This window comes from Manis pentadactyla (genome assembly GCF_030020395.1).
Source record: "Manis pentadactyla isolate mManPen7 chromosome 15 unlocalized genomic scaffold, mManPen7.hap1 SUPER_15_unloc_1, whole genome shotgun sequence".
NCBI classification, from domain to species: domain Eukaryota; kingdom Metazoa; phylum Chordata; class Mammalia; order Pholidota; family Manidae; genus Manis; species Manis pentadactyla.
Genome location: NW_026644588.1, coordinates 3540012 through 3564270, shown reverse-complemented (window position 1 = coordinate 3564270; position 24259 = coordinate 3540012). Strand labels below are relative to the sequence as shown.

The window sequence follows — 24259 nt, the reverse complement described above, 5'->3', positions numbered from 1 at the left end:
ACATCTTAGTATTATTTTGGATTTTCCATGCACAGAATTTTGTAATCTGTGAATAAAACAGCTTTAGCCCATTCAATATGTATCAGCTTAAAAAAATTTTAATTGTTTGGATCTTCAAGTGCCCTACAGAATAGTGAATATCCTTGTCTCAGTCTTAATCGCAAGCAGAAAAACTTCAAGCTTTTACTTTTCCAAGTTATTTCCCTTGTAGATTTTTAATGATACTCTGATAGATGTTAGGGAACTCCCTTTCATGTCTGAGGTGTCTTTTATTTTTTTTCCATTTCAAGTTGGGGATGTATTTTATGAAAAGCTTTGCATCCATTTATATATAAATCCTGTTTTTTCTATTTTTTTCTTTTAATAATGTTTGAATTGTATCAATTGATTTTTGAATATGAAACTAACCACACATTCCTGAAAAAAAAACATAACCAGCATGGTCATGATGTGATATCTACATCCATTTCGTACATCACTGCATCTTCTATGCGGCTCTTTTGCTTAGGGGTCCACATCTGGCTCACAAAGAGGGCTTCCTGTGATGTTCCCACATTGTAGTTTCCTGTTTGGTTTGCTGTCAATGTTCTTCTGGCCTCATAAAATGTGCTGGGGGGAGTCTTCCTTCCTTCCCTATTGTCAGGAGGGGCTTGTGGGACTTTGGTGTATGTGTTCCTGTGTGTGTGTGTATGTGTGTGCATTTCATAAATGTATAAGTGTTTACATGCATTCACCATTTAAGCTTTCTGAAGTTCACATTGCATGACAATTTTAAATTTCAGGTTCAACATATTTAATAATGAGGACAATTCAGGCTTTTGTGTGTATCCTTACACACCATCATTTTGGTAAATTATATTTTTGAGGATTTTGTTCATTTTGCCTGCAGTCTGTCCCTTGCTGGCCTGCAGTGGTTCACAACGGTCTGTTCCCCACAGTCTGTGGCACCTGCCCTGCTGTCCTGATGAGGGGTGTGGGGGCCTTCTCTCTTTTTTTCCTTGGCCGTGCGGCTGGGATTGATAAATGTGATTAAAGTTTTCAAGAACGAGGTTCTCTGGAATGTTGACTTTTCTCTAGGTTCGCTGGGTCCCCTTAGTGCCGCTCCCAGCAGTATTCCCCTCCTTCTGCCTTCGTTTGGAAGAACGTGACGCTTTTCCCACACGCCTGATACAGTACCTTAGGTTGCTGACTGTTTTCCTACATTCCTACTATATCCTGATACATTCACCCGCGGTTCCTAACTTTCCATTTCACGGGTCTGCCGTGTCCACGTCCCTTCTGACTCAATGTAAAACCCTCTCTCACTCCCGCGTGGTTTTCCCATTTCACCCGGGGATTACTGAGACATCTGTGGCTTTATTTCCCAAACATAAAAGTATTGGCTGTCCTTGCTGCAGGATCAGGGGCTCCCAGAGGGTCCCAGGAGCTCCTGGGGGTCCACTTGAGGAGTCCAGGCTGGTGGGTCGTTAGGTACTGTCCACGGGGGCAGGTTTGGGGTGCCGCCAGTCTGCCCCTGCCGTGCGGGTCAGGCCCTCCTGGCTAGCGGGTGGCCAGAGCCGCATAGACGCTGGGCTCTGCTGGGGGCTGCCCTGCCTGGGAGGGAGGGGACGCTGGGGTCTCCTGTCTGAGGGTCGGGTGGTTCAGCTGGGCGTAGGTCACCTCCTGGGGGGCGTCAGGTGCAGCAGCCTGCAGTGGGGGAAGGGGAGAGGGCAGGCATGTGGTTGGGGTAGGGATGCCTGGGACCCAGAGAGGAGGGGACCCACCTGACTGTCCATGCGCCTGTCCTCCTCTGCTTGACTGTCCGGGTCCAGCAACATCCCCTGAGAGGTGGCCACTCCCCTGCTGAGTCTTGACCTGGAGTGGCTCACCTGGGCATACGTGCCCCCCAGGGCGTCTTCGTCCTGCGTGCTCTGCTGGAGAGACAGTGGGGAGGTTGGTCTGGATCCCGCTCACCCTCCCTCAGCCAGTTTTCCACACGGCTGCCAGGGAGATGCTTCAGGACTTCCAGTCAGATCCGGTCCCTCCCCATGGGCTCCTCAGGGCCTTCCTAGGCTCGGGCCATTGGGATGCTGTCCAAGGTTCTGACTCCCACCCCGGCACGATCTCCTGCTCATTTGGCTGCAGCCACACTTTGCCTTCCTGAAAAAGTGGGTCTCTGCCCCAGGACCTTGGCACCTGCTGCTCCCTCTGCCCCACCCCTACACTCTCCCCTTTTGCTCCCTTTTCCTTCACAGCAGAGCACCCAGGACCCTAACCCCGTCCCCACATGTCTCCCACCTCAAGGTGAGGCAGGAGAGAGCACAGGGGTTACCGCTGCACCTACAGATGCGGGGGAAGGGTGAGCCCGTGCAGCCCTGTCGGGGAGGAACGCAGGGCCCCAGGGACCTCGGGGTGGTTCCTTTGCAGCGGCACCCTCCCGGGCCCTGGGGCGCGTCCGATAGCCAGCCGGTCAGACAGAGGACGGGGAGCCAGGAGGGCTGAGGGCACAGCGACCAGGAGGGCTGAGGTCCCAGCAGCGCAACCCAGGTGCCCAAGGAGGGAGAGGCCAGCCGTGGGGTGCGCTGAGCTGAGGGACGCGAGGACAGAGTGTCCACTGGGTGAAGTGCGGCAGCGGGCGGGCCCCGGGGAAGCAGGGGCCTCACCTGGGGGTCCGGCTCCACCCCCTCCGGCTGTGCGTCCGTCACGGTGGCATCTGTGGGCACAGAGAGGTGGCTCTTGCTCAGAGTCCCTGCGACTGTGAGGCTGCAGGCCCCGCCCTGCTCCCCAGGGGCCGCCCTGACCCCGGGTGAGGTGCTGTGGGAGTCGCGCAGTGTGGGGCCCCAGCCCGCCCAGTCCGTCCCCAGGGCCCCGCTCCTGCTCACAGAGGGTCTCCTGGGCGTCAGCAGCGGGGCCGGAGCTGAGGGGGAGACGGGGCGTTAGGGGCCGGGGGCTGCGGGCGGGGTGGGCCCCGGGGCTCGTGGACAGGCTGACCTGCGCCGCGGGCCTCTGTCCCCGGGCTCGGCGTCCGCAGCACCTGCAGGAGGGGGAGTCAGCCTCTTCCGGGCTGGGGGTCAGGACGCCCCTCCACGTGGGTCCCAGAGGAAACCAGAAAGTGGGGGCGCATCCCTGCCTGTATTTTCAGTGTTTGATGAGATCGGAAAGATGAAAAAGTGCCTTAAATTTGCAAGCGTGCCCTGACACGGAGTGTTTCCTGCCTAGGCTGTCGGGTTTGAGATTCCGGAAGGTCTTTTCCTGAACTGACCTTTCCCCGCCCTTGTTCCCCCCCCCCGCTGGGCCCCGGGAACCCCCCCTGCGCCCCGGCTCCCCCGTCCCCACTCACCCGGCTTCCTGCGCCTGCGCAGCCGCTGGCGGCGGAGCAGGAGCAGCAGCAGGACGGCCAGCAGGAGGGCGCAGGCCGCGGAGACCCCGGCGAGGACCAGCACCGGCCACTTCGGGCCTGGGCGGGGCGGGGCGCAGGGCCGTTCAGGGGCGCCCGCTGGGGGCCAGGCAGGGTGTCCCTCCATCTCTGCCCCCAGGCCGCCCACCACCCACGTTACAGGCGGGGAGCGGGGGCGGGAGGGACCCGGATTGGCTCCCTGTGCCCCCCTCCTGACCCCGGGGGGACCCGGCTTTGGGCTCCGGAGCCCCATCAGAAGGACCCCTGAACCAGAGTCCCCATCTCGGCCGAGAGTCCGTCCTCACCACCTTGTTAGCTGAACCCTGGACCTCGCCCTGCCTCCCCACCCTGAGCAGTGTCCCCCTCACTGTGCAGATGGGACAGGCCCCCCGGAACCACATGGAGGGGGGGCTCCCTGTGAGCCCTCCTCTCCCGAGAGGGCGGAGCCACGGTCAGAACCGGAAGCACATCTCAGGTCTGGGCCCCAAACCCGTCCTTCACTTGGAGAAACTGAGGCCCAGCAGGGGAAGGGTGAGTCCAGTCAGCGTCGCAGACGTGCCTGAACCGAGGGCAGAACTCAGCCCCTGCCCCCCGTGGACCCACCTTCCCCGACAGACCCCCACGTTCCCCTCCCCAGGCTGGACTTCATGGGGCTGAGGGGCTGAACCTCAGAGCCTCCTGGAGATCACGGTGGGGGCCGAGGCAGGGGCCGCTCCTCCCACTTCAGCCTGCCTCCTCCTCCCCAGGGACCCCAAGTTCTCCCTCTGCGAGATCCCTGCCCATCAGGTGCTGCCTCAGAACCCCTGGAGCCAGGTGGTCCCATCTCTGCAGACTCCTGGCCCCCCTGGGGCACAATCCACCCTTGAGTGTGTGGGGGCATTAGGTGCTCTGGGAGATGCTCAGACTGTCCTGGGATCTCTCTACTCCCCCTGTACAAGGAGGCCCCAGTGACTCACAGATGGTGAATTGGGCCCTGTGGTAGGGGCCTGGGCTGACCTTGAAGTCCCCCCATTATGCATCTGCCCTGTGGCCTCCCCAAGACCCTCCTGCTGCCCACTTGGCACCTTCTGGACCCAGGGGAGTGGGAGGGCTGGGAGGGCCTTTGTTGGTCTATTTAGATCTGGGAGGCAGATGCCCCCCGAGTGATCCACCCTCGAGTCCCATCTCTGTGGTCCCAGTGCAGATGTCACTCCAGGACAGGGTCCTGAATAGATTGTCAGGGCCCAGAGGGGGCAGGGCTGGTCCTCACCTGAGACCAGGAGCTCCAGGGTGTCACTGGGCTCCGACCACACCTGGGGGCTGTTCCTGAAATACCCGTAGCATCGGAACGTCCACCTGTGCCTGGGGGTCACGGGGTGCAAAGGGAACAGGGCCTGGTGCTGCCCACCAGGGAGTCGCTGTGCGTCCAGGGTCCTGGAGGGCTTGTGTTCTCCATCCTCCATCAGAATGTACCCACTGAATCCCTGCCATGAGTGACACTGAAGGGTGACGTTCCCTCCTGAGGTCATGACAGGGCTGGGCAGGGCTGAGAGGCTGGGTTTGCTGTGTAATCCTAGGAGAGGGGAGGTGGCCGCAATAAATGGGGCTCACATCCCCACATACACATACCCCCAAGGGCTGGGCTGGGAGAGGGGACACCCGAGAGCAGACCCCCTTCCTGAGGGCAGAGCCTGGGGCTGGGGCCCTGAGTGGGTCTCACCTGTCACCACCAGCTCCAGGGGGTCACTGAGCTCTGACCAGCCAGTGGGGCTGTGATAGGAACAGCTATACGTCCCTGTGCGCTGTCTTGTCATGAATGGGATGGAGAACCCATTCATGGTGGCCTTGTCCCCGGGCCCCAGTGGGCTCTGTGTGTCCAAGATTACTGAGCTTCCCTCTTTCTCCAGACGGTACCACTGGGCCCCCAGGGTGCCCTGACACCAGATGGTCACAGGGCTGCCCCAGGGGACCACAGAGCCTGGCTCAGCCCAGATGGTGGGTTTGGGGGGTGTCCCTGGAAGGAAACCAGAGGCTGGGTCCCAAGCCCTCCCACCCCTGGTCCCCAGCTCAGCCCCAAACCTCCCGGACACCCCACCGCTCAGCCCAAACCTGCAGGTCTCCATCCCCAGGTGCCCAGGGGGTGGCCATCGTCCCCGTGAGGAGGAAGGGGCTGGGCCCCTGGGGACAGACTCACCGGCCTGCACGCGGGTCCTCAGGCCCACACTCAGCCCTGGGAGAGAGTCCGGTGAGGTCCCTGCCCTGGAGCCTGAGCAGAGACCCCCCTCCCCATGAGGTTGCTGAGCCCCGGGGTCTCCTGACAGACCAGGCCAGGCTGGGGAGCGGGTCCCCCCCTGACCAGGGCGCCCCCAGCACTCACCGAGGCAGAGCAGGACCGTGAGGGTGGGGGTCATGGCGGCTGCTTCTTGTGGCCTCGGTGCCTGAAGGACAGGCCGACCACAGGGCGTGGCACTGGGGGGAGGGCTCTGTGTCACGGGGCCCACGTGTCCGCAGCCCGCAGGAAGGGGAACAGCCTCCCGGAGCCCGGCCCTGGGTCCCTGCGGAGCAGCCGGCAGCCCCAGGCCTCCTGGAGACTCCCCTTCAGGGGAGGGGGGCCAGCCACGGCCCTCCTACCAGGGCCTCCCCGGGGGTCTCCCTCACTCAGCCCGCCTGCCAGCACATCCTGCGGGGCCTCGCCCGGGATGGGGTCCCCCGGCCCTGGGGGTGCTTCAGGGGTCACGCTGTCCAGCTGCCCTCAGAGCCCAGGGCCGCAGACCCGCGTCTGCCGGGTCACTGCGCGTTCAGGGCTGGGGCGCCGAGGCCGTGAGCCCCGGGGGGACGCGGGGAGCAGGGCAGGGAACCGGCCGCCTCAGCCCTGGGCTGGGGGCTACTCGCCCCCGCCCCTCAGGGGCTTCCCTAGTTGCTGAGCACGGCGTCCCCCCCACCTCCTGGGTCCTTCCTGCCTCCTCACGCCCCTTGTTCCTGGGGCAGGGCTCTGCCCCCCACAGAGTTCCGTCTCAGCTTCAGGGGGCAGTGCGTGGTTAGGGCTGGTCGGGACAGAGCTGATTCCTGTGTAAGTGTTCCTTGCTGGGCACCGTGAGCCCGTGGGCTTCCCCACCTCATCTCTGAGCCTCAGGGCCGCGTGCCGTCCCGATGCCGCTCCCGGGGTGGCCGCGGGTCAGTGGTGTGGGTTCACGGAGGCGTCATCAATGTTGGTTCTCAGAGCAGGTTCAGGGATGGGAGTTTGGACATGAGGGCGTCCTGGGCTCCACAGCCACACGGATAACTTGTGTGCACTTAAGCAATCTTGTGTGCTCTGAATACCAAGAATGGCTACTTAAAATATTTCTGTGATAGGCGGTGACAGGCTACGGACAAATGCAGAAAAGGAGAAACGAAAGTCCCAACCTGGAGCAAGGCCTCCAGTAAAGAAAGGGGAACAAAGCAGAGTGGACCCTGGTGCCCGGGCCCGTGGAGCAGTCCGACGGGGGAGGTGTCCACCTGCCTGGACACAGAGAGGCCTGCGTGCTCACGGGAAGCGAGGGGTGAGGGCTCAGGCGGAGGCTGGAAGCGTGGCCCCTCCCTGTGTTTCCGGCCAGCACTGGAGTGTCTGCCCATTGACCTCAGCCCCTGGTCAGCATCGGGCAACCTCCCTTGGGTGGCCTGAGACCACACAGATTGGATCCAACATTTTCATCCATGGCATCTATCCCTTGTGTGTGACACTTCTTACTGGGCACAACCCCGAACAGATGCTAAGTAAGTGTGAGGGGAGGATACCATGCAGCAGGAGAAGCCGCCAGGACCCCTGGCAATCAGCTTGACCCCAGGACAGCCCTGGGAGAAACTCCCTGGGAAAAGTCAGGCGTCTGGGAGGTAAGCGTCCAACAAGGATGGACGTCAAAGATTCACCCCAAGAATGGCTAAGGACGTCAGGCTCCTGATTAATGGAGATGGTCATATACAAGGCGTGGAGTCAATAGGAAAACATCAGAGTGATTTTACATAGAGCATGTTCACAGGTCTGAAAAATGAAGAGAGAAATTGCCATTTGGAGGCAAGAATATGGATCATTTTATAGAAGAACAGGCAATAGCTTCATTCCACGATAGGGGTTGGTGGGTAGCAAGAAAAAAAAAGAAAAGAAATTCATTCCACCAAGGATCATGTCTTGTCCTTGAAGGACCCCCTGTGACCCTGGAAAATGATTAAGGACATTTCCAGAAGGCAGCCTCAAAGAACACAAACGGACATTCAAGGTCCTTAGTGAATAGAAGGTCACATGTGCTGTGTGAGGAGGGAAGAAGTGAGAATGAGGTCTAACGACACCTCAAGAGATAAATCTGGATGTTTTGCACAGAGGGGGCAAGACCAACCAAAGGTCAGGAGGCCTACATGCAAAAGCAAATCTGTATCTTGACCCCTCCTGGTAAGAGACGATAATGAAGGATGAGTTAAAAAAAAATTGTACCGAATTGTACACTTTAAAGTGGTTAATTTTGTTTTATGTGCATTACAACTAAAAAAAAAAAAAATTCAAGGACTGGCAGGATCCTAAAGAAAAAACAAGAAAGGATGATCAGTGATGGGGAGCATCTTTTCACAGACAGATTGGCCATTTGGATGTCTTCTGTTGAGAAACGCCTGCTCGAGTCTGTTGCCCATTTTTAATTGAGTTATTATTATTTTTATGTTTCTTTCTGTTGTAGGAGTTGCTTATATACTTGGGAAATGAACCCCTAGTCAGATACATGGTTTTCAAATAAATCCTCCCATTCTGCAGGTCGCCTTTCCTGTCTGGTGGTGGTGTCCCTGGCTGTGCAGAAACCTTTTTGTTTGAGGTGGTCCCACTTGTCCATTTTTGCCTTTGTTGCCCATGGTTTTGGTGTCAGAGCTGAAAAAAGAACAGAAAAGAAAAGATCATTACCCAAACTGATGTCACGCTTTTCTTCTGCTTTCTTTGAGTAGTTTTATGGCTTCGGGTCTTACGTGTATGTCTTTAATATGTTTGGAATTGATGTACACAATATGGTGTGGGTGGAGGGTCCAGTTTCATGCTTCTGCAGGTGGATAGCCAGTTTCCCCTCACCATGCACTGAAGAGACTACCCTTTCCCATTTATGTTTTCTTGGTGCCCTTGTGGAAGAGCAGTTGGCTGAGCCCCTTTAAGACACCGATTTTGAAGGACTTGTCAGGCAGTGCACAGATCTCTATTTTCATGGTTTATATAACGCCGAGTTCTTTTTCTCCCTTGGTCCTGTCAGTCCCCTGATTGTTTGTGTTTCCTGTTGCTTTGCTGTGGGGTCTGCAGATTCGACTAGGCAGCCACCTCTTTCCATTCTGATGGTCTGGTTTTGCCAGGGGAAGACCACCAGTTAGCCCAGTTAGAGATTCTGGGCACCTGCTGGAGATTTCTGTGCTGCAAACTGACTCGCCTCCTGCCGTCCGCCCTGGGGAAAGAGGGCTCACGCTGTGTACCCCTGTCAATCCCCCAGCATCGTGCAGGCTGCTGGGACCCCTGCCCCTCCTTTCCTTTGCTGCCCCAGCACTCCGAGTCTGATAACACAGTAGACCGTCCCACAGGCTGCGGAGGGCACACGTATGCCCTGCTCACCCTCTCTCCCGGGAGGGCATTCTGGACCCACGTGTCTCTTAGTGCTGAGGGGCACTGGCTTCAGCAAAGTGAACTGGGCTTTTCATCCCTTTCAAAGTGGCTCTTCTCGGTGTTAGGCTCATCTGAGGTAGGTGCTGCAACTTCTTAACTGGAGTCTTGGGGGTCCTCATAAAGGTATATTGGCCCAAGTAGTGTTGTTTTATGTGTTCCTGGTGGGGAATAAGAACTGGTACTTCCTATTCTGCCATCCTATTGACGTCACTGGAATAAAATATGGATTAAAATTTCTAGGATGTATCAGAGTGAGACCAGAAATGAAACAGTAGAAAAGATAATTAGTAGACACAGGAAATAGATGGGGAAGTGTGAATAGGAGTCTATCAGTTTCAGAATGAAAGATGGAGAATGACATTAAGCAATACTTGAAAAGATGTAAGAGCTGAAATTTTTACCGAAATGAAGAAAGGACATGAATTTAAGTGCATGCATTAAAAAATGAGAATTATATTTGACCCTAATAAAGAACAATGAGAGTAAATTTAAAAAAATAATCCTAAAACTACTGGAGAAAATGCAAATGACCCTTGGAAGACAAACTCATTGGGACTGGTTCTCTCCAGAGCAAAAACAGGTGGTAGAAAATTCTGGAGCAATACCATCAAGGATTTAACTGTGAGCAGAGAATTCTATATGGGACCTGGTTGTTATAAGGGGCAAAGCTGAATTGAGAGGAGTGGACAAATCCTCAAATACAAAGACACTTGGGGAACCTCTGGCATATGGGAACTGGTGTCTCATATTAACCTCCTTCCCATGTCAGGTTGTGTCTTTATGAAGGATGAGGAGGGCATCGGTGAGCTGAGCTCTTAAATACTAGATGTCTTCCACTCTATTCACTCATGTGAATATGAATCAGGCATTTTTAGAGATGCAGGGATGTATGTATGTTTGCATCAGCACCCTCTCTGAAGGCGATGCTAAATGATGTAAAAAAGGGAGAAGATCAATAAACCCAAAATGGAGAAGAGGAGATGCTACTGTGAACAGGAGAAGTTGACAAAACATGGAAAAGATTAGTAAGCACTTGTTATGTCTCTGCATCTATGCATATTTGCAGGTATACATAATTCTGCTAATAATCTGGGTGAGCAAGGAAAAGCCTTCTCCGTTGAGCCTCCAGAGATAAATTTACCCAAGAAGATCAATGAATGGCCAATAAACACATGAAATATGCACAGCTCCATCATCATGAGGGAGCCACAAATTAAATCCACCCAAGAGGTCCCGTGATGCATGCAGCGAAATTGATACTTTTTAAAAGGCTGACAACTCTGTGTGTATTGAAGGATGAGGAGTAACAGGAACTCATCCTTTTCTGGTGGTGATGCAAATGCTACAGCCACCTTGGGAAACATGACCGTGGTAAAATATCTGTGACGTGAATTTACTGTTTTAGCCATTTTAACATGTACGGGTGGCAGCGTTACGTATATTCACACTGTCGTGAAACCACTGCCATTGTCCACCTGCAAACCTCTTTCATCATCAGAACCTGAAACTCCACCCATTAAACCCTCACTCCCCGTGCTCTGCCTCCCCTCACCCCTCAGGAAATAACTGGGATCATACAATATTTGTGCTTTTGTGTCTGGCTTCTTTCACTTGGCATCACGTCGTCAGCATTCATCCATGTTTCAGCCTGTGTCAGAATTTCTTGCACTTCATCCACCTGATGTGTAATTTTATATTATCGTAAATTGAAACATTTTTCACTTGATGCTTTTCTTCTTTAATCCATCAGTTATTTGGAAGTAATGTGTATATTTGTAATGCCAGATATGCTGGCATCAATTTTCTTTGCAGGATCAGGTGACTTTGAAGGTCGCAGGAGCTCCTGGTGGTCTGTCGGGTCTCCAGGTTGGCTGAGGGTCTTTAGCCAAGAGTCCCTGCGGGCAGCTCTTCCGGGATCCTTCTGGGGTCGCTGCAGTCTCCTCCCTGGAGTGTGGGTCTGGGTCCTTGCTGGGCTAGCGGGTGGCCGGAGCAGCATACACGCTGGGCTTGGAATCTGCTGGGAAGGGGGTGTTGTTTTCTGTCTGAGCATGAAGATGTTCAGCTGGGTGCAGGCCACATCCCGGGGGGCTTCCGATGCAGCAGCCTGGAGCAGGGGGAGAGTGGGACACAGGCATGTGCTTGGGGTCGGGGAAGCTGGGGGCCTGGAGAGGAAACGGCTCCCCTGGCTGTCCAGCTGCCTGTCCTTCTGGTCCCACATTCCCGTGGAGGGGTGGCCACTCCCTTCCTGAGTGTGGTTCCCCTGGGCACTGTCATCTTCAGGTGACTGCTGCGGACGGACAGCGAGGGCAGGGTGTGTCCTTGATCTCACTCTCACACACATCGTGACATCTTCTCACGTTGAAACCAGACTGTACGTTGTAAACTGTCAATCAAACCATGTCCCTTCCCGAACAAAACCTTCCGGGGCCCTCACCAGCCCCAACAAGCCTAAGGGATTTGCATGATCAAGCCCCTGCCAAGCTCTCCACCCTCAGGGCTGACACTTTTCCTCCTGACCCAGGCACCTCCAGCCACATGTGTTGTTCCTGGAACAAGGTAGGCACATGCCCACCTCTGAGCCTCTGCACTTTCTGTTCCTTCTACCAGGACTGCTCTTCTGTTTAATATTACACAGCATTTTCTCCCCACTACATTGAAGCCTCTGTTCACGTGTCACCTGCTCAGAGAACCCTTTGCCAGCGGTTCAGTTTAACGTGCCTGCTCTTCCAGCACATGCTCCGCCCCTCACTTATTTTGTTCATTCACAGCACTTGGCACTGTCCGATCCTGTGTCTGCGTGTCTGTGCTTGTTCATCATCGTGTCTCCCCCAGGAGGAAGTGACGACACTGAGGACAGACATTGTGTTCGTCATTGTCTGACTTAACACCAAATAGAGCTGGGTAAATAGCAGCCCTGCCTGAAGAGCTGTCTGTTGGAATGATGGGTGGGGACCGGGGGGAATTCCAGGGAGCATCTTCAGTCAGCAAACACTTACTTAGCTCAGTGAAAGTCAGACACAGCAAGGGAAGCCGGGAAAATTGCCCTCGTGCAGCTCACAGTCGCCAGGAGGCAGAGGGGAGGGACTGTAAGTTAAGAAACAACTCAATTATGTATAATGGAGAAAATGCACAGACATAAGAAAGGGTAAGTGGAGAGAGTACAGGTTTACCTAAAGGTGGCCATGGAAGACATTTGGGGGAACAGTGGAGGACCTGGGACCTGAATGACCCCTCACATGACCGTCCTTCCAGCCCAGAGCTGGGGCAGGCCCTGAGCTGACGGAGCTCAGACAGGACAGGTCAGGGGCCACTCACCTGAGACCCAGAGCTCCAGGCGGTCACTGCACTCTGAGCAGCCAGTGGGGCTGTGATAGGAACAGCGATACATCCCTGTGCGCTGCCTTGTCATGTCCGGGATGGAGAACGTGGCCTTGTCCCCGGACCCCAGTGGTTTCTGTATGTCCCAGGGCTCTGAGCTTCCCTCTTTCTCCAGATGGTACCACTGGGCCCCCAGGGTGCCCTGACACCAGATGGTCATGGGGCTCCCCTGGGGGACCACAGAGCCTGGCTCAGCCCAGATGGTGGGTTTGGGGAGGGTCCCTGGAAGGAAACCAGAGGCTGGGTCCCAAGCCCTCCCACCCCGGGTCCCCAGCTCCGCCGAGATCCTCCTGGCTTTCCATCCTCGTCCCAGAACCTCTATGCTCCCCCCTGAGAGCAGGGGTTGAAGTGAGAGGTGGGGACGTGGGACACCTGGGAGGGCTCACCTGCCTGCACGCCAGTCCTCGGGCCCACACTCAGCCCTGGAAGGGAGTCCCTGTGAGAGCTGTGCCCGGGTCTGAGTCTACTCTTTCCGTCAGGGCCCCAGAGGCCACCCCAGCCCCGAACCCTGAGTTCTCCCAGGAACTAGGCTTGGGTGGCCTCCCACCCCCTGCCCCGTGCCCGCTGTCACACTGACTGAGGCAGAGAAGAGCAGAGAGAATGGACATCAAGGCACAGGGCTGGGAGCTCCCGCCTGCAGGGGAAGGAGCCACAGCTGGGGAGGGACAGATACCAGGATGTGGGGAGCAGGGCTGTGACCATCTGGGCTCCTGCAGCTCTGCGCCCACTGCAGGGCTGGGGAGAGACACATGCCAGGATGTGAGGGGCAGGGCTGCGACCATCCATCTGGGCTCCTGCAGCTCTGCGCCCACTGCAGGGTGTGCTCAGGAACACTAGGCCCTGGGACACAGCCCAGAGCAGGGGGCTTAGTGAGGGGCCCTGAGAACGTTCTGGAGAGGAAAGGACATTCTAGAGAGCTCTAGAGACACAGAGACCGTCTGAGAGGGAGGAGGGGGAGGTGGTGGTGGTCACGCAGGTGCCGTGCAGCACGCACAGACGCTGGGTGATGTGAAGACAGGGAATTTATCGGGGAGGGGCCGTTGTGGTCAGTGTGTGTTGTGAGGATCACACGTGCCCTGATTACCCCCAGACACGCAGTATTAGCGCATGAAACACAATATCAACCCGAATGGAGCTCTGATAGCGTGTGTCCCCACGGTACACGGACGCCGTGCCTGCAGGCAGCGTGTGGTGCCTGCACCCCCCAGCGCCACAGACGCGTCTAGAGCAGAGAGATGGGAAGACGTCCCCTCAGGGCCCGCCTCGGCCTCTGTGGTCAGCTGGGGCTTGGGAAGGGACCCGCCTGGTCCCAAGGGCTCTACGAAGGCCCACCTGGGAGTGGCAGACATGCTCAGCGGCCCGCTGGGGGATGTTCCCGAGGGTGGGCGTGGGCTGCGGACCCGGGAACCGCGCCCATCTGGACGGAGGAAAGCAGAAGCGAGACTGGGGGGAGGTCATATGGGGGCTGATCCCGGGCAGCCTTGCGGTCAGAGGGGAGTGTGGGTGGACACGAGGCCAGCGAGGACCCCGGGAGGACGGGGGCGGGACTGCGGGACGGAGGCGACACAGGGCGGAGGGGCGCTGGGGGCTGCGTGGTCATTGCGTGAACGGCTGCGGGGGCAAGAGCCGGGGCTGAGGGCGACCGTCACCCCCTGCCTGGGTGTCCTGGAGGGGTCAAGGGTGACCTCAGGGAACCGGCGTAGGGGGCTGCGGCCTGGGGTTTGTGCCATCCTCTTCTGCTCCCCCAGGAAAGCGCAGGTGTTCGCGGCCCCGCACCCGGGTGGTTCTTCTCACACAGATTCCTCGTGACGCGCCGGTTTCTGTGACCAGCACGTCCCCCCTCTCTGCTCCTTGGGAAAATCACTCGTGTCATTTCTCTCATTCTAGGACAGTCACACACACGCACGCACGCACGCACCTCAGTGTAAACGTGGCACCACCCCTCCGGAAGGGTGAGTGACACGAGCAGGTGCCTCCTCTCGTGGCCTCCCCTGCCTCAGTGCAGCATAGCGGTAGCACCCCAGCCGGCATGAGTGTGAGGATTCACAGTGCCTGCGACCTGGAGGCGACAAAACCCATCATTCCCAGAGCCAGACGGAGACTGGGGGGTTGGGGAGAATTGACAAGGAGACAGTCGTCCAGGAGAGCAGAGGGAAGGATGCGGACGCAGGGCACCTGGGTCGGGTCGCCTGCATCACGACGAGAGGTTCCTGCGGTGCAAGGGGAGGTCAGGGCCAACACCTGCTGCTGGGCCAGCTGGGGACCCTGTGGAGCAAAAGGCACTTTCATACCTGCGTCCCGCCCCCTACGGTAACCACGCCCGCGTCCCACCCCCACGGCAACCACGCCCGCGTCCCACCCCCTGAGATAACCACAGCCACGCCCGGCCCCCTACCGTAACCACGCCCCGCCCACCCCCTACGGTAACCACGCCCACACCCCACCGCCTGTGGTAACCACGCTGCGTCCCACCATATACAATAATTATGCCAGGCGGATTGCAGATCAATATGTGAAAAGTAAATCATTACTTTTTCTTGTGTAAAATACATGAAACTATTCTTATAGTTTTGTGGGAGGCACAGATTTCTTCAAATGACATCAAATCATGAACTTAGTGGAAAAATGTATACATTGGAATACACTAAAATTAAGGACTTGTTTTCCTCTTAGATGCCAGCAAGAGTGAAGAGGAAACCCCCCAGAGGGACATAAGGGGAGAAGTCTTTGCAATGCCCAAGTGAGACCCTGGACTGGTACTCAGAACATTTATGAAAAACATGCAGATCTGTAAGAGGACAGCAGAGAATGCTAAAAAATCAAGCCAAAAACATTGACAGCACTTCCAAAACTTGAAATCCAGTGTACATCAGTATTTTGAAAAGTTGCTGAACCATAATTCATCAGGAACATGGACATTAGTCCCATGTAGTACCAGTACATGCACAGGGAGGCTCAGGTGCAAAGGCAGAAAACCCAGGGCTGACGTGGCTGTGGCCCTGCCAGGCCCCTCACACACTGCTGATGGGACTGCACGTGGTGTGGCCACCCTGCAACGCCGATTAGAGCATCTGGTAGAGATGGACACACTCCAACAGCCCCGGTGGCATAGCCCGTTGCTCCAGCAACATTTGATGGGAAGAACATCCTTTCTCCATTGATTCGTCTTGGACCCATCGTAAAAATCCATTGACTCTACTGGTGTGGATCTATTTCTTCATCCCTGTTTTGTTCCAGTTGTCGGTGTGTCTATGCTTATTCTAATACCGTTCTACCCTTCTTACCGTAGCTTCATAGTAAGGTTGGAAACTGGATAGTGTGAGGCTTTCACACAATTCCTTTGGAACTTTTTGGCTCTTACACTCCTTTCTCATTTCCGTATAGATTGTACAATCAGCCTATTAATAGTTAAAGCATAATCTTGTGATGTTTCATCCTTGGTGAAGTTTTTGAAAATGTCTCTGACTAGGAAGATATTTACTGTAGAAAGCAGGGATTCAGTGGCTGGCTTTTTCTTGGGATTATTTGGGCATTCTTGTCTCTCTGGTCATCCACCAGATATCCCATCCTTCTCCAGAGAGTATACATCCTTCTAACAGGACACTGCTTTTGGCAGAGGAATATTTAACATTTTTAGGTTATGACCAAACCTCTTGATGTGTTTGGGAGAATTTAACAAAGATTCAGCACAAGCCATTTGTGCATACATTTCTCTGGTGAAAATGAGTGAGGGCAAGGGGAAATCTCAGCTCTTGGACAAGGTTAGTCCATGTTCATAATGTCTTCAGTTTGATTACTACCCCTATTTCTAAGAGTCTCTGTCCTCAGACCCCAGATGAACTCTAAATTCCTGTTATCTCTTTTCTAATAAGATAGTATGTTCTCCTATGAAATGTGAACACACCAGTAGAGGAAAAAAGTCTATATATGCTTCAAATATAGTTGTAGCCCATGTAAACAATTTAAGAAAATACATATAAAATGTTCTACATAGAACACAAGTAAATCATATATTCATATCTACACACCTTCTTTCATATAAAATTCAAGGGCCAGTGGAGAGAAGGTACTTACTTGGAATACACGAGATGGAGCTGTCCACTACCCAGTGCTGAATCCACCCTCACCCTTGGCATTCCCATACCAAATGAGAGGTAGTTGGGGGTTGGGGGGATGGCGTGGGGTCTGTGGGGGTGGGGGGACGGTGGCTGTCCATGGTCCTGAGGAAAACTTTGTAGATGCATATACGCATTTCTGGTAAAGGCTGGGCCAGGCCTTGGTTAGCAATCTTTCCTCAAACTAGATGCGCTGCCTTGACTTCTGGATTCTGTGATTGAAAATTTACTTTACTTTGCAATATCAGGTTAGTGATGTTCATCAGTCTTGGAAATACTAAACTTCCACTGGAAACCTTTTATGAAAGAATTTTTAAAGTATTGAGGTATAATTGATACAACATTATATTAATTCAGGGATACAACATAATGATTCAATACTTGTACATATTATATTGCAAAACGATTATTGCAAAAACCTAGTTAACACTGGTCATCATACAGAGTTAACCACTTTTTCTTGTGATAAGAACTCTTTTAAAATTTACTCTCTTAGCAACTTTCAAATATTCAATACAATATTATCAACTATAGAATCCATAATGAATATTACATCTCCATGTCTTATGTATTTTTCAGTTGAATGTTTGTACCTTTTGCATCCCTTCACCCATTTTGCCCAACCCCCTGTTTCTGGCAACCACTATTTTTTTCTCTGTATCTACAAGCTTGTTTTTTTTAACATTTCCTATAAAAGTGAGATCATACAGTCTTTGTCCCTGTCTGACTTATTTCACTGAGTATAATGTCCTCAAGGTCCATCCATGTTGTTGCACATGGTAAAATTTTATTCTTTTTTATGAGTGAATGATGATATTCCATTGTATATATACACCACATCTTCATTCTCATTCATCTTATGGACACTTAGGCTGTTTCCATATCATGGCTATTGTAAATAATGCTCCAGTGAACAAAGGTCAGTGTTTTTGTTTTCTTTGGATGAATATCCAGAGGTAGAACTGCTAGATCATAATATAGTTCTATTTTTCTAGTTTGGGGAACACCCATACCATTTTCCATAGTGGCTGCACCAATTTACATTCCCCCCAACAGCACACAAGGTTCCCCTTTCTCACCAACACTTGTCATTTCTTGTCTTTTTAACAGGCGTGAGGTGATGTCTCATTGTGGTTTTGAATCACATTTCCCTGATGAGTAATGATATGGAGCACCTTTTCATGTGTCTGCTGGCCATCTGAAAGTCATCTCTGGAAAAAACTCAGATCAGATTTTTTTTTCTATTGACGTGTGTGAGTTCTTTTTATATTTGGGGTATTAATGCATTTTTAAAGGCCCACTTCCTACTTTTTAATTAAAGCTTAAAGTGGTTTCTTTTTGTTTTTATGATTTATCATTTTTTTAGAATTGTAATATAGTGGATATTAACCCTTTATCAGACATATGACTTGCAGCTATTTTCTCCCATTCTCTAGGTTCCCTTTTCATTTCATGGATGATTTCCTTTGTCGTGCAGAAGTCTTTTACTCTGATGCAGTTGATTTTTGCTTTGGGGTCTTACTCAGTGTGAGGAGGTCCTGCCCATCTCCTCCAGTTCTGCATTAAGTGGGTCTCATCAGTGCCTTCAGGTTGGCCGTGAAGGGAGGACTCACACCGCAGAAACTGGAAGCTGCCCCAAATCAGAGCCTGCTGAGCAGTATTTCCTCAGGGCAGCACACCGCCAGGCTGAGCCTTCCAACAGCAGTGTGTTGCTTCCAAGAGATGCCATTTCTGGACAAAGGACACAGATGGCAGCCGATGAAGAGAGAAGGGATTTGGGGATCCAGAGAGGCTGGCAAGTGTCATTCTGGATTTATCTTTCCCAGCTTGCATCTGATGTTGCCCGTTTGTTCAGTGACTGACACCAGGTTAAGTTCTGTGAGCTGAAGAGGTGGAGCCTCAACAACGTCCACCTGGTGATGTGGTGTAGCAATAAAGAAGCTCCTGTTGCAGAAAAGGATGAGAGCATGAGGTTTCAGGTGTGTGGACCCCCGGCCACGTGGGATGCACCCTCATGCGACAGGTTGGGAAAGGGCGGGGATCCTGTCCCAGGGAGTCGGCCGTGGCGGGGAGAGCAGGATCACATCTAAGGGAGGCGGAGCTGGGCAGGGAGCACCCCAGGCACCGTCCTGCACCCAGCCGTGGTCCCCGCCTCGGTGCGCTCAGCAGAGAGTCCCCAGCTGATGGTCTGCATTTTCTTTCAGTACCTCCAGCTGTCATCAGACTCACTTCCCAGGCTCTGCCCCTCTGACCGGTGGGCGTGTTCCCTCTGTGTTTACCTTCTAGGGTCTTCCTGGGCCGTGTCTGGCCTGGAACAGCAGCACCCCGAGGACCACCAGGACCACACCAGCCACGCTCACCCGGACAAGATTCCCCACCATGTAGTCCTGGGGGTGGGGGGCTGGAAATTGTGGGCAAAGAGGTCAGAGAGGTCAGCGCCAACCACAGTCACCCAGGATCCTGGATATGCACCCAGGGAACCCACCTCAGCCCAGCCCCAAACTGAGCATTTCTCCTACTCACCTCTCTTGGGGTCTGACTGGTTCTGTGATGGGCCGATGGGATCAGCTGCTCCCGAGGGGAAAAAAGGAGCAGACAGGTGAGTAGTTGGAGATCCAGTCCAGCCTGTCCTCTGGGTCCCCTCTGGTCTCCTCATTGCATCCTTCCAGGCTCCTTGTTCTCTTTGAATCAGACCTTGCTTCAGAGTCACTTGGAGCAGAGTTCAGCTGGGACCCCAAACCCCAGGCCTGGAGGGAAAAGCCTCTCCATCCGGAAGCAATTGTGTCCCGGCTGTTCAGCTGGGACACAGACCCCAAGTGCTTGAGAGTCCCACTTACTCAATAGCTCAGGACCCAGATTCGTGGGTGAGGGTCCGTCTCAGGGGCTCCTGCGTGTCAAGAGCCCAGAGGGTGTGGGTCTGGCTGCGTCCCCTACTTCACCTCACCCCCAGTTTCCTCCCTGTTCTGGGTGTGCATTGAAGTCTTGATTTTCATCCATTTATTCTCTCACTAATTCATTTTTCATCTAGTTAAAAACACATAGCATGGTAGGCAGATAGTCAGAAAGACCTACACACACACTCACCCATTTCCTAAAGCTGATGTTTAGTCTCTGGGGCATAAGAACACTATTATTTTTGCCTGCAGTGTGGGTCTAGGTGGGGAGCCCAAAAACAAGCATGGGAAAACACCCCATGAGGAGCAGAGCATGTGGATGAGTATTTGCAGGTATATATGTGTACATGTTACATGATCATAGATATAGATGCATAAATATATATAACTGCATATTTACATAATAGTGGATATATGAATAAGTATAGACACACGATTATTTATGTATGTATACCTATTTATCGAGAGAGCGAGGCAGAGATAGAGACAGACAGGGTCTCACCTGTTCTCCACCAGGCAGAGTGTGCTTGTGGGGTCTTGGGGGCGGGGGAGAAGGGGCCTGAGATTCGGGCCTTGGCAAATCGGAGAAGGTCAGGGACTATGCAGAGGGCGTGGGGGCTCCATCCTCACTTCCTCTTTTTGGACAAACTCTACAAAGGCTGATGGCGATCAAGCAGTGATGGCTCACGATTGTAATTCTACCTTAAAAGACAACCTCTCCCCCCACTACATTAAATGTCCAGGACCCAGGAGGCCCACGGTCCTGGTTTTAAAACCTTAACGAACAGAGAAAATCAGTGGAATTATACTGTTGACTGAGCACAAAGATTAGGGAGTCATGTAAATCCGTTACTTAGTTTTGATATAAAAATCAAAATGTCAAAAAAAAAAAGAAGTGAAACAAATTACAGAGTGATCTTAATTATGAAGATCTATGCAAAATGTCTAAATGAATCTTAGGTTATACGAATCAGAACATGTGATGAATGATTAATGTCATTCACTTGGGTCAACACCACGTATTTGAAAAGAAGCCTCTGTCATGAGTCTCCCATGTTAGACTTTAAGGAGAGAAGACAGTGGTTCAGGAGACGCACACTTGCCAGGAAAAGAGAGCGTTAGCAGTAAAACCCCGATGAAACAGGACAAACGGCTAGGTCCATACTCTTGAGATGTAAACTACAGATTTTGAATGGGTTTGCTTTAAAATAGTTTGGAGTGTTAGTTAAGGTGCTTTCCTGAGATGAAGCTTCAGAGCATTTTACTTTGTCCTCATATCATATGGTATATGAAGCAAGAAAAATATACAATTTGGAAATGAGGAAGTGAAATGTCCATTTCCTTGGTTATTTTACTGTGGTTATTATAATATTTAACATTCTACCAGAAGAGAGCAGCTGAAAAATTTGAAAAGAGGGAGACTCTGTAGTCAGTCAATAGCACATAAAATTAATGTGGCCAAACCAGGTGCTTTTTGGGCATACTTAACTGTAATTAGAAAATATAAAGAATTCAAAGAACTTATTTAATAAACTATTAAGCAGTTGAACAACTCTTAAAATAGGCTGTGAATCCCACTATTTTTATGAACAAAATTCAAGTGCCTCTCAGTTTACATGTAACCTGCCTATAAAAATCTACCTGATGAGACTTGATATTAACAAGAAGCTATTCTCCATAATGAATAATGAATTTCACCTTGTCCCAGGGAAAATAGGGATAGAATCACCTATTTTTAAATCATGGGTTCTTAGAATTTCAGTTTGCAAATTTACAAATGCAACCTGCTTTGGAAGTTCTCAGATGACGTCACGGCACAGATGGAGACGCACGCACAGGCACGAAGTGGACATGATTGCACGTGGACGTCTGCTCTAACCCTCTAGTCACCCAGTGAGCTGGTTCCACCCTCCTCAGTCTCAGGGGAGCCCTGAGCTGGGAGGCCCAGGGGCGCAGAGGGAGCCCTGCAGGGAGGGACCCATGGCTGCTTCTCTGAGGGAAGGTGTCAGGTCGGGCTGCCCACCCAGGGCCTACCCTTCTGATCTGGACACTAAGGGGTGAGCAGGGTCCCCTGACTTTCCATTGTGTCTGCTCACGACCTCCTGGGTCACCTGCACCTCCCTCCACCTGTCCCCACCCCATCTGTGCTGACACTGTGGGATAGAGACCCAGGGGGATGCCTCTCTTCCATCCCTCCTGGGCTAGGCTTCCTCTGAGGACCGCCTGCACCCCTCATTCACTCCTGTCCCAGGCCTTCCTGAGGATGGGGACCAGAGCTGACCCAGCTCAGACAGGACAGATCAGGGGTCCTCACCTGAGACCCGGAGCTCCAGGGGGTCACTGGCGTGTGACAGCACGTAGGGGGCGCTGCTGTTTGAGCTGTAGCACCTGTAGGTGCCCCCGTGGGCTGAGGTCACAGGGCTCATGGGGAATTCGGCCTGGCTCTGCTGTGCCCAGTTCTTTGATCTGAGATGCAGGGGGGGCTGGACTGCCCCCTCCTTGGACAGAAGGAAAGTGTCCCTCGGGCTCCCCGACTGGCACAGCAGGGTCACCTTCTCCCCTGAGGCCACCGTGGGGCCCGGCTGCACCGAGAGGGAGGGTCTGTCCGGGAGCTGTCCTAGGGAGAGGAAGGTGGGTGAGGGGTGCTGCCACCCTGTTCTGACGGAGCCACCAGCCTTTCTGCCTCCCTCCCTCCCTGGGTTACCCACACCCCCATATCTGGACATCACCACCGGGGCCCCCAGCAGGCCCTGTGCAGAGTCTGGGCCCCCGACTGACCCGCTGGCTCCTCACCTGCCACCAGGACGTCCAGGGGGTCGCTGGGGGCCGACCACTTGGAGGAGAGGCTGTGTCCCCCGTAGCACCTGTACCGGCCCCCGTGTGAGGGTCTCACAGGGCCCAGGGGAATGTGGGCCTGGGGCTGCCGCACAAGGCTCTGGGGGAGGCCTTGTCCCCCATCCTGGGTCAGAGCGAACCTGTCATGGCCAACGTCAGAGTGACACTGGAGGGTCAGGTTCTGCCCAGGGGTCACGACAGGGCCCTGCTGGCTCAGGAGGAAGGGCTTCCCGGACACACCTGGGGAAAGACCAGCGGGCATGGCGGGGGATGCTCCCCAAGCCCCCTCCCGTCCCGACCCAGGTCTCACTGTCTCCCACTCCCTGTCTTTGGCCCAGGAGCCCCGGGCTCCCCTCAGCCCACCCCCTACTCTGGGCTCCCCTGGGAGCAGAGCCTCCTAACTTGTCTGGTGCCTCCAAACCCAGAGGGGACAGGGCTGGTCCTCACCTGAGACCAGGAGGTCCAGGGGGTCACTGGGCTCTGACCACACCTGGGGGCTGTTGCTGAAATAGCCGTAGCATCTGAAAGTCCACCTGCGGCTGCGGGTCACGGGGCCCACGGGGAACAGGGCCTGGCGCTGCCCACCAGGGAGTCGCTGTGCGTCCAGGGTCCTGGAAGGCTTGTGTTCTTCATCCTCCATCAGAATGTACCCACTGAATCCCTGCCATGAGTGACACTGAAGGGTGACGTTCCCTCCTGAGGTCACGACAGGGCTGGGCAGGGCTGAGAGGCTGGGTTTGCTGTAGGCTCCTAGGAGAGGGGAGGCGGCCGCGATAAATGGGGCTCACGACCCCACATACCCCCAGGGCTGGGCTGGGAGAGGGGACACCCGAGAGCAGACCCCCTTCCTGAGGGCAGAGCCTGGGGCTGGGGCCCTGAGTGGGTCTCACCTGTCACCACCAGCTCCAGGGGGTCACTGAGCTCTGACCGGCCAGTGGGGCTGTAATAGGAACAGCGATACATCCCTGTGCGCTGCTTTGTCATGGTTTGGATGGAGAACGTGGCCTTGGCGCTGGGCTCCAGTGGTTTTTGTGTGTCCCAGGACTCTGAGCTTCCCTCTTTCTCCAGATGGTACTCCTGGGCCCCCAGGGTGCCCTGACACCAGATGGTCACAGGGCTGCCCCAGGGGACCACAGAGCCTGGCTCAGCCCAGATGGTGGGTTTGGGGGGGATCCCTGGAAGGAAACCAGAGGCTGGGTCCCAAGCCCTCCCACCCCGGGTCCCCAGCTCAGCCCCAAACCTCCCGGACGCCCCACCGCTCAGCCCAGACCTGCAGGTTTCCATGCCCAGCTGCCCAGGGGGTGGCCCTCATCCCCGTGAGGAGGAAGGGGCTGGGCCCCTGGGGACAGACTCACCGGCCTGCACGCGGGTCCTCGGGCCCACACTCAGCCCTGGGAGAGAGTCCGGTGAGGTCCCTGCCCTGGAGCCTGAGCAGAGCCCCCCTCCCCATGAGGTTGCTGAGCCCCGGGGTCCCCCGACAGACCAGGCTGGGCTGGGGAGCGGGTCCCTCCCTGACCAGGGCGCCCCCGGCGCTCACCGAGGCAGAGCAGGGCCGTGAAGGTGGGCGTCATGGCGGCTGCTCCCTGCGGCAACGGTGCCCAGGGGACAGGCCGACCACAGGGCGTGGCACTGGGGGGAGGGCTCTGTGTCCCGGGGCCCACGTGTCAGCAACACCTCTAAAGCCGAGAAATGGTCTCTGTAGTATTTCTGAAATATGCAGCCACAGTTATGCAAAAAGGGGAAACTAAATTTCCTGATATTGAGAGGGAACCACAGCAGGAGAGGCCAGACTGAGTGGCCTCTGGAGCCGGGCGCAGCCCGGGGTCATCAGAGGGGAGGTGTCCTTCTGGGGGGACAGGAGAGGGGGCCCGTTTCCTCAGGAGGGAGGCTCCGGGTGAATAGAGGGGATGTCCCCCCACCCAGGTTTGGGACGGGCGCTGGCACCCCTCTGCCCCCCGCCCCCGGCCCAGCACTGACCCCGCCCCCGTGTGGGGGGGGAGCAGGGTCTGTCCAGGGGAGT

General features: G+C 54.4%; 2 protein-coding genes across 20 annotated transcripts in view; both read right to left on the bottom strand.

Annotated features, from left to right (window-relative positions):
- Positions 1-91: 91 nt before the first annotated feature.
- The window catches only part of LOC118910261 (leukocyte immunoglobulin-like receptor subfamily A member 6), a 91030-nt gene continuing 66862 nt past the window's right edge, over positions 92-24259 (bottom strand). For 10 of the 11 annotated variants that reach the window (XM_057496628.1, XM_057496631.1, XM_057496630.1 and 7 more), the window contains one exon: positions 92-1354. Coding sequence is in view for 1 of the 11 variants with exons in the window: in XM_057496629.1 (XP_057352612.1) it covers positions 1540-1686 (147 nt within the window). In the remaining 10 variants the exon portion in view is untranslated. Of the gene's footprint in view, positions 1687-24259 lie in introns of all 11 variants that reach the window. The other variant, XM_057496629.1, reaches the window with a different exon arrangement.
- Positions 1551-23915, bottom strand: LOC118910195 (leukocyte immunoglobulin-like receptor subfamily A member 6). 9 transcript variants are annotated; one of them, XM_057496610.1, is made up of 12 exons: positions 23777-23915; positions 23595-23630; positions 23130-23414; positions 22687-22989; positions 22198-22479; positions 21719-22021; positions 3320-3436; positions 2971-3013; positions 2862-2896; positions 2324-2692; positions 1764-1913; positions 1551-1686 (listed from the first exon to the last, which is right to left on the bottom strand). In XM_057496610.1, exons 1-12 carry the CDS (start codon positions 23808-23810, stop codon positions 1673-1675), a joined length of 1971 nt encoding a protein of 656 aa, XP_057352593.1. In that variant the 5' UTR covers positions 23811-23915; the 3' UTR covers positions 1551-1672. The 9 variants fall into 9 exon arrangements, with proteins under 9 accessions (XP_057352593.1, XP_057352592.1, XP_057352595.1 ...); XM_057496609.1 differs by having other exon boundaries at positions 23595-23666; positions 23777-23887; XM_057496612.1 differs by lacking the exon at positions 23130-23414 and having other exon boundaries at positions 23777-23914.